The sequence below is a fragment of the Dioscorea cayenensis genome, chromosome 14, assembly GCF_009730915.1.
Source record: "Dioscorea cayenensis subsp. rotundata cultivar TDr96_F1 chromosome 14, TDr96_F1_v2_PseudoChromosome.rev07_lg8_w22 25.fasta, whole genome shotgun sequence".
NCBI lineage: Eukaryota > Viridiplantae > Streptophyta > Magnoliopsida > Dioscoreales > Dioscoreaceae > Dioscorea > Dioscorea cayenensis.
Window position 1 is genome coordinate 7,765,633 of NC_052484.1, and position 10,059 is coordinate 7,775,691.

A 10,059-nucleotide genomic window follows, 5' to 3' on the forward strand; every position below is an offset into this window, starting at 1 on the left:
GAATTAAAGATCAAGTTTGGTAAGTTTCGCGAAGACGCACAAGGATGTACTCCCCTTGCGAGGGGACTGCGTGATGAGAAACTGAGGAGGTAGGTTAGTTACCGACAGTCAGGATTTGGGAGATTTGGTTGCACCGACTCGGACTAAGCATGAACGGGAGGTTGATGGGTCTTGAGGTCATCCGCAACATAACCATAACTCAGTTCAGTCAGCAGTCAGGGCCATGTTGCAATTCATGTTACAACAGGAGTTGCAACAGCTAATTTCGGAAAGTTTTTAAATTAGTAGCCGTGGAGATTCTAAAAGAGGTATATGCTATATTTTGGACGTTGAAGCGTCTATATAAGCTACCTTGCTCTGAGATTGAGAGTGTGGACTGGAGCTAGAGAGAGTGAGTGCACAAGACAATCAAGAGAGAGTAGTGATCTTTATTTGTGAGTGTTGAGTGACAAATGTTTGTACTCATGTATTTTCACCTCTTTTAGTAGAATGTTTATCTCCGGACTTGGCCCCCCAGACGTAGGGAAGTGGACGCTGAATTGGGTTACCAACGTTGTGTGTCTTTTTCTTTGTTGGTTTGTGTGAGATTTCTATGAGTACTTGAGTGTTTCCTAAAACCCATAAACCACATCGACGGAACTAACAACAATGTGTTTATAATAATTTCTATTGATAGTATCCATTACTTTGAACATGGCCTGTACCTTACCCAAAGCTAAAGCAAATACATATATTTTGGCTAATAATTTATTTCTTGTATACATCAGTGCTAGATCTAGGTAACAACAATGTATTACTGGCATCATCATTTTATTCTTGGGTTTGTTAGAATAAGGAATGCAGATGTGATGATGTCAAAGGAAGCCTTTTGGACAAAATAAGATTTAGGTAAAACTTTTATTTGGGTTACACCAAACCTTATCTTAATTAATATTAATCAAATTTTTATTAATATTTAAAGCCTAAATATTAATTAATGATGGGTGCTTGTCACTGTCATTCATTTTAACAATTCGTTATTAAATATATTTATTTAAATAACTAAATTTTGTAAAATAAAAATAAAAAGGTTATCGGGCACTAGTGTTTGGTTTAAAAGTGGGACCTCATCTCCCATAAAAGGCACTCATGAATTGTTTGGTTACTATTGATCATGCGATTAAAGGATACAAGAATCAGAGTCAGCCCTACTCATAGACGACCAATATTTATGCCTAACATCCCACAATTTTTAGAGTCTTATAATTCATATAATTTCTAAAAAAAAATTATATTTAGAATTTTTTTTTTAGTATTGTCCATTACATGTATCATTTTGAAAATTTTAACTTTTTTTTTTTAAAATATAAAACTTAATTTATAATAATATTAATATACAATAAATTCTGCTTATAATAAGGATCCCGCAAATTTTGAGGGCCTCACAATTTATGTTGTTTTTTAAAATTTATATTTAAATTTTTATAATTATTTTCAAATTTTCAATATAACATGATAATATCAATGTACAACAAATTCGGCCTTATGATAGAGGCATGCAATTTGTTAGTGCCTCACAATTCATATTTTTTATTTTTAAAAAATTTATATTTAACATTTTTATTTACCATGATACTATAATTCTATTCATATAATTATCTTGAAAATTTTAAACTTTTTCAATAATAACTCCGAATTTTCTAAGTCCTCACAATTCATGTTTTTTATTTAAATTATGTTTAAACTTTTTTTTTATTTACTATTATCTTAGATCCTAGTCACATAATTATAATTTTAAAAATTTTGAATTGTTTTTACTGCAAAATTTATGGTAAGATTTTTTATTTTAATTATATAATTTATTATTTGATAAAAATAATTTAAAACATTTTGCCTAAAAGCCGGATTTGAAAACAATTTTTGTTTGATTCTGTTTGCTAATTGTCGTTGATAATATGATAATCCAATTATTTTGTTCTGAATATTTGTAGAGTTGTGTGATCCTCGTTTTTTTGACAAATAGACGACAAGCACCCCCCCCATTTAAGGTTAAGTCAGAGACGTGCATATGAGGAGCAGAGCTCAACGCCGACCCATGTGCCCTCACCTTGCGTGGACATAAGATTCGATCTCGGGTCCTCCTCGAAATGAACGGCCTACGCAAGGGACCCGATACCAATTGACTTAAATGGTGTTGGTGTGATCCTCGTATTTTGTCAATGTGGACTTTTCACACTTTTTTTCTCCTTAGCACTTATTCTTTTTATTTTTATGTTAAACAACCGAGGCTTCTATCAAACATTTTCTTTGGGCAAAATATAATAAGAAGTTTGATCTACATAAATTGTGCATTTTTGAAAAGTAATATTTGTCATTAAAAGTGGATAAATAACAAGCAAATTTTTAAATTATATGTGATGTGACAACCAATGTTGCTCCTAAGTAAAAAAAAAACAAATAATTTTACACATAATTAATATCATCTAAACAAATAATTTTAGAGTAACTTGCCCTTTTTGTGACATAATAATTTAATAGATTTTGTCAAACGCACTAAACACAGAAAGTTAGCCTAATTATCATTTTTTAAATAAATGAAGTATTTAAATAAATTTATATATTCATTGATTTTTAAAGTTACCACCATAATTAAATAACATGAAGACTGAAAATGGAGGTTGAGTCAAGTGCAGACTTGATATGACACCGTGGATGAAAATGGGTTCAACTGTGCAGTCATATGAAGAAATGTTTAAATTGATTAAGTTTTTATTATGCACGTGTTAGAGTCGGTCAATGTTAGTTTTTCTATGCAACGTGGTGTTGTGTGTAGCAGTGGGTAGTTATCCTTTAAGTTTGAATTGGTCATTTTAGTTCATGGGATGATGGGGTTTAGTGATGCTTTCGCTGCCTTTGAGTGAATTCTTTTCCACAAACAATATAATCTCTTTGATTCAGTCTTTCAAAGGCATTGATGAAAATGAATATATCCGTCACAATGTATAGGGCTTTGAGATTAGTGATCAAAAATAAATAAATAATATGATATTCAATTAATATAATATATGCAAACAATCTTTTAAAGAAACTTGCCTTTTGGTGGGACATGCATCTTATAATATGTAATTTGAAAGATAAGGAAGCTTAGTTCACAAGCTTTGTCCACATGAAACTATTCTTTGCCATCAAGAGGAAGATAATCATCAAGTTTGATTTAACCTCAAAAGAAATTTCCATGGTATAATTATATTACTTTTTTAGTAAATCTTGGATATTTAAATTGTTTTAGTAGATCTCAGTGTATATAAATGCCTCCTTCCCAATGCCCATATTTACAACAGACCATCTCCCTGCTTCCGTGCCTAAACCATGAAAGGAAGCAAGTGCTTCTTCCTCTATGCCGCCTTCTTCTTGCCTTTTGTCATCATAGGTGTATATAACTTTTGCATTTCTCTCTTCTGAATATTAAGTGACTTTGAAGAACTAATGTTATCTTTCTCCTTATGATTTCATCATTTATAATATGAACTTGCTATCCTACTGCATGCAGTCAGTGCAGCGCATTCTTGTGAATACCCAAAACCAGGTGGTAATCACTTGCAGAAGCTCTTTGTCTTCGGTGACTCCTTTGTCGACAATGGAAATCTCGGCAAGATTGGCAAGTTAGCGAGAAGCTGGACTTATCCTTATGGAATTACATTCCCTCATCACCCTACCGGCCGCTTCTCCGACGGAAGAGTCCTTTCCGACTTCATAGGTTTCTATATATATATATATATATATTAATATAAGAAACTTCTGTTTCTTTCATTTGAATCCATGCAATCTTACAGTGTTTTTTATTCATGCATTGATCATGCTTCACATGTTATCATGTCTTCTTACCTACTCTTGCATTGTATCCCATGTCAGTACTCTTGAACTTTTTAAAAAGATCTATTTGAATATTGTTTTGATCCAATCTTTTATTGTTTCTTTGTTCTGTTTATTTATTTATTTATTTATTCTGCACATGAGCATCGTGAGATGATGTTGTTTTACTTGCAATGGTAGCTTCCTTCATGAGAATCAGATCTCCCATACCTTACAAGTATAGAAAATTTGGGTTCAAACTGCTCCACTATGGAATGAACTTTGCAGTTGGAGGTACTGGTGTGTTTGATACTGGAGACTTTCAGAGGAATCTCACTGTCCAGATAGATGTCTTTGAGAGACAGATCAAGAACGGCATCTTCTCACTTTGTGATCTTGATTCTTCTATTGCATTGGTTGCTGTTTCTGGCAATGACTATGGAACCTATCAATCTTCTGGTCACCCTTTCAATGTCAGTTCTCATCCTTCATCTCTTTTAAGTCCTACTTCTTTCTAGCAGCGATAAATAAGTAATGTATGCATCTTAATTTTTCTATTTGTTCATAAGCTTAAAATTATTGTTTCTCTTCCTAGCAAGCTAGCTAATAGATCACCACCAAAAGTAAAAACAAAAAAGAAATACATGAATCACAATAATATTTTTAAAACACAGAATGAAAATAACAAAGTGGTACTAAATAGAGACTTACAAATACCTGAGATTATTTTCTGTACAACTTTGTTTCATTAATGCAGCAGGTTGTAAAGATGGTGAAACACATATTGGCTAGACTACATATCCTGTGATATAGATGAATTTCAATAAATAAACTAGAGGTCCGAATATACGGGCCAATTAATTTATACTTGTTTTAGACAGGGTTAATATATATTGATCACAAAAATGAATGGAAGTGAACTACATGCAGGAAATATCAACATTCATGAATTCATTGATGAGTCAGCTGAAAGTTGATCTGAAGAGAATTCATGATCTTGGGGTTAGGAAAGTGGTGGTGACAAACTTGCATCCTTTGGGATGCACACCCATGATAGCCAGGGTATCTAATTACTCAAGTTGCAACTCTACCATCAATTTGGCTGTGCAGCTACACAACCAAAAGCTTGATGCTGCTGTGAAGGAGCTGCTCATTGAAACCAGGAGCTATGACACTTTCATGTCTCTTGATGTACACGGAGCTTTTTGGTCCATTCTTGCGCAAGGTATGTGACCATCATCAATCTTTTTTCTTCTTCATCACCGTCATCATCACTATTTACTATTTAAATATGGTGAAAGTCTTAGATCAGCGTCGGCCCAGATCCACTGCTAGAGTGGACTAGGTATAGAGATTCCTTTACAACCAAACCCAAGCCAAAAACTTATTTTCCTGCAACTATTGTCTCATATCAGATAAATAAGTTTTGCAGATGCACACGAGAGGCGAATTTGGTCTTAGGAAAATGATTAGCACCTTTTGTTTTTTTTTAAAAAAAATAGATAAATTATATTCATTAAAAAAAAAAAAAAATACAAAACAATTGTTTAGCACGCTTAGCCCGACTTTGAAGCTCTTATTTATAAATTAAATTAATTACATGTTATAATCGAGACTTCACTTATATCCGAACATAAAGTGCATTAATTAACCTTATTTAATTTTTTTTAAATAATCTAGCCTATATGATGAATTGCCTGTTTTAATTCAACAAAAATAGAGAGCTTCACTATTTTGTCTTCTCCTATATTTTTTTGGTATTTTTTACTTGTATATTTTAAGTAATTTATATGAATTACAACATTTAATTAAAGTCATTTAAAAATCTAAAATTTATAAAAAATTATATTAATTTTTTAAAATTAATTTTATTTAAAATATGATTTAATAAAATATGTTATTGAATATAATTTATTTGAAGTTGTAAAAATATATTAAATATAAAAAATAAATTAAAAAAAATAATATTTAATGCCTCTTTAATTTTTTAAATGAAGAAGAAAAAAATCCTAAAATGAGAAAAATAAAAAGATAGATAGATAGAGAGAGAGAGAGAGAGAGAGAGAGAGAGAGAGAGAGTAGAATAAAATCTTGAAATTCACTATGAAATAGGCTTTTTTTATTATAATATATATGAATTCATCAGCTAAGGTTGTCAACCCCTTAATACAATTTTATTTCTTTAACTATATTAGTATATTCCCCTTGGCTTTTGTATGAAAAATAAGTGCATTTTCATTTTGACAATCTGAATAAATACTTTAGTCCATACTTACAAATCATTTTAAAATTTTTATTAAAAAAAATATTTTTAATTTTTTTATCAATTTAAAATTTTAAATATAATTTAAGGATTAATAGTGTACTCATTAACCAAAAAAATATCATCGCTGCTGGTAAAATGTAAAGGTAAATTTTGTGTTTGTTTTCTACAGTTTAAATTAATCATGGACAACCGTCATGGATAAGAATTCGTATAAATAATTGTTTGAAAACTACAAGAAATTGACTTTAAAGCATTTGAAGTTTAAATAAGCTTGTTTTAGGCTTTTTTATATGTTAGAACTGATAAATTCAGTTTTATACCCCTTTTATAACAAAAATAATGATATACATAATATATTGTTATGTTTATTAGTTGTTTTTTTTTTCATTTTTTTATTTATCATTTTGATGTTTTAATGAATACATAATTTTTTTAATTATTAAATATTCTTTTTCAACATATATGATTGTTTTTTTCCCTTTCATTGTTGATAACTATTAATAATCATATTAGAACTAACATAATAGTAATCCTTTAGGTATTATATTCATAAAATATAACTTTATGTCTCTTCAATGGCTGATATAAACAAAAACGATATTTATCTTAAACATACAAACCATACAAGTCTTATTTCAATTGTCCATATCAGTTGTTCACTAAAATACATTTAGTAAAAACTTTAGTTCTAGAATAAGATATAACAACTAGAAATTGCAAACGCTAAATTTATAAAGTTTGGAATATTCCATGGGTATCTATCAGTATGATGTTGCAATAATTGTTTTTATTATTATATAAGGAGTTGATGAACCTAACATTAGATTAATAAAAATATCACATCACTCATGACAGCCTTAAATATGATAGAACACCAAACAAGATCATCCTAATAAGAAACAATAAAGAAATGCCTAAAATATAGAGTCGTTAAGACATGGAATACCAATCTTCCTATTGCAAGGGTTTTCATTTCTTATTTGTTTTTTAAAATGGATAAACAACTATATATTAATAAATCTAGAAAAGTACAAAAGCTCTCAACAAACTGGTGAGACATAGACTACAAAGAAACACAAATAACCACTAGCTGTGGTAAAATAACAAAACAACAACTCCCAAAATGAAAGCCAAAGCCGAAGATTTCCACCACACCAAACTTCAGCCGCTAGCCTTCATTTGGATCACGAACCTCCTCACAAGCCAGTACCCAGTGCACTACTGCCCTACTCCACCTTAGAACCGAAAAAGTCCAGACTCCGCCGAATGATAGCAACTGACTCTTCTAACTTAGCTTGGGACCCCTTTGCTGTTGCTTCGAACCAGAATAAAAACATACGATTAATCCTCAAATTAATAATATGCGTAGGTACCACATTAGCATTAAACATGCAATCATTTCAAGCAAACTAGAAATTTCACACAAGAGCCTTAACCACTAAATCCTCAATATCCTGAATCGACGCCCATAGTAAGAGGTGGGTCCGGCAACTGTAGAAGATGCATGAAATAGTCCCACATCTTCCTCACAAAAGGACATTTTAGGAACAAGTGGTCAACAGACTCAGTGTTAGAATGACATAGGTTTTGATCAAAGTTTTTTATTTTTGTATTTTAGTATTTTTGTTTTTGGGTTCCTTAGAAAGTTTTAGTTGAAGTGATCTTAACTGATTTGTTCAAATGTTCCACTGGGATAGGAACAGAGAAGTTCAAGAATGGCCTCAAGCCGTGCTGTGAAGGTGACACAAATGCCATAAATTGTGGAGAAGTAGATGACAAGGGAGTAAAACTCTACAAGCTGTGTAGTGACCCTCAAGATTATTTCTACTGGGATTCGGTGCATCCGACTCAAGCTGGTTGGACTGCTGTTTATCAGACTCTCAAGCCATCACTTTCTAAGATTTTCAAGTAGTTTCATGTTTGCATATCTCTAGTTTTTGATAGGAAGCTTTTGGTTGCAACTACTAAGGAAAAATAATGTGTACCTCCAATTATCTTTGTAAGCTTAGTTTGTTGTAATAAATAAATTTTGGTCTTTGTTTAATTATTTTTATTCTTTGCATTTATTTGGTTGAATACAAATTCATTTATAACAAATTCATGTAATACCTTTAATCCTTGGATGTAAGCCGACAAGTTAATTATTTGTAATACACATGGGAGAACTCCATTGACGATCATATAATATATAAAATGTATTATTTTAGAAAAGATAGATAGCTTAGCCAAACTTTTAAGAACAAAACCTAGTTTTGCCAAAATTGGAGAATACCTATTTTATTTTAGATTTCTTTTTGGGCTTTAAACCTTTTGAAGTATTAGTTTTTTCATGATTTTTTAAATTAAAACACAATAGAAAAATTTCTTTGTATTTCTGCTGGCTCTACCAATTTCTTGACTTTTAGGTGAATAACTTTCCTTTAATTGGGGCATCCCTAGGAAAACTCCATGACTGATAAGGTTTTTAGATCTCGAACAAAAAAAAATTAGCTAAGCAACTAGTCATGGGTTAATTGGTTTGGGCAGATGAACCAGTTTGGTTGAAATAGATGACGCAATAATTATCCATCCCCTGGGACGTTCCTAGAATTCTATGGACATCCCGTGCAGCAGGCATTAGATGGGCATCTAACGCCTGCTGCATAATTTAGAAAAAGAGGCTATTATCTTTGGTTAAAAGTTATCTGTATGGTAGCAAACCCCCTCTCATCCTCCTCCTTCTCCTCCTTCCTCTACGCCCTCTTCGACACCTGCCCTTCCTACAAATCCCCCATTTGCTCCATCCTCCGCCGCCTCCGTAACTCTGACTCCTTCATCCACACCACCTGCGTCGAAGCCTTCAGCCTCCTTACCTCCACCGCCATTGATGTCGCTACCGGATCTGATCTTGCCGACCAGCTCTAGAACCTTGTCCCTCGCCTTGAGAAACTCGTCTGGAGCAATAAGTTCAAAACCAAGCCCATTCTGATCTCCCTCCTTGGCAACATTGCTAGAGCTTTGATCTCTTGTGTGGATTCAGATCTGGACTATGGTTTTGAGATTCTTGTTTAGCAGGTGAAGATTGTTTAGGACTTCATGAATCAAATGGTGAATGTTTGTAATTTTATTCCTGTTACTACTGTTGAAGATTGCAATGTTTCTCACTGTTGTCACAATCAAATGAAAACATTGCTTCTATTTTCCTTAATTTATTTTTAAAGTTTCTTCTCATTGGTTGTAAATTAAAGAGTTTTGTTATTCTAATATATATCATCCCAATTGTTTCTTTTTGAAATTCAAGCTTGTTGCCATTGTGATTAATTGTGTGGTTGGATTAGTTCTCGGACATAATAATATGAACTATATATGTATTTATTTTTGTATAAAGATATTACTACAAACAACTTCATATTATTAAATGAAATGGATGTGGTTTATATCATTGGAGTACCAATTTTTTTTTTTTTTGTACCGATTCCAAGTTCATATCATTTTGACTAACTAATGGAAATACGAGAAAATAATTAATTATGTGATGTGTGTTTGGTTGTAAACTAATGTAATTAACTAATATCAAAATATAGTTTCTAATAATTTCAGGGAAACCATTTAGGGAGAACCTAACTATCATCATGAGTTTCAGATATCACTTGTTTATAATTATAATAAAATTCACATTAGCAATATAAATTTTGGCTAGACTTAGTCAACATATTAATTAGCCATAATGGCAATTAGATTAGATTATGCATAATGTTATCTCAATGTGTAGATTTCTTTAAATATTTTTTTAAACATGAATGAAGTTATTAATTCATGAGACTCAATTTTTTCTAATCAATTTATTGAAATAATTCATTGTCCTAAATAATTTTATTGGGTATATGCTTTGATATATTCTAATTGGTTGTAATTTTCTTTATAGGATATCATGGCGAATATCACCAATAAAATATGTAGAAATGACAATTCCACCTTTGACA

At 31.4% G+C, this 10,059-nt stretch overlaps 1 protein-coding gene across 2 annotated transcripts; it reads left to right on the plus strand.

Moving 5' to 3' along the window:
* Positions 1 to 3,331: 3,331 nt before the first annotated feature.
* LOC120276329 (GDSL esterase/lipase At5g03610-like) lies at positions 3,332 to 8,118 on the plus strand. 2 transcript variants are annotated; one of them, XM_039283050.1, is made up of 5 exons: positions 3,332 to 3,409; positions 3,530 to 3,736; positions 4,033 to 4,304; positions 4,762 to 5,056; positions 7,795 to 8,118. In XM_039283050.1, exons 1-5 carry the CDS (start codon positions 3,349 to 3,351, stop codon positions 8,007 to 8,009), a joined length of 1,050 nt encoding a protein of 349 aa, XP_039138984.1. In that variant the 5' UTR covers positions 3,332 to 3,348; the 3' UTR covers positions 8,010 to 8,118. The 2 variants fall into 2 exon arrangements, with proteins under 2 accessions (XP_039138984.1, XP_039138986.1); XM_039283052.1 differs by having other exon boundaries at positions 4,120 to 4,304.
* The last annotated feature ends 1,941 nt before the right edge of the window (positions 8,119 to 10,059 follow it).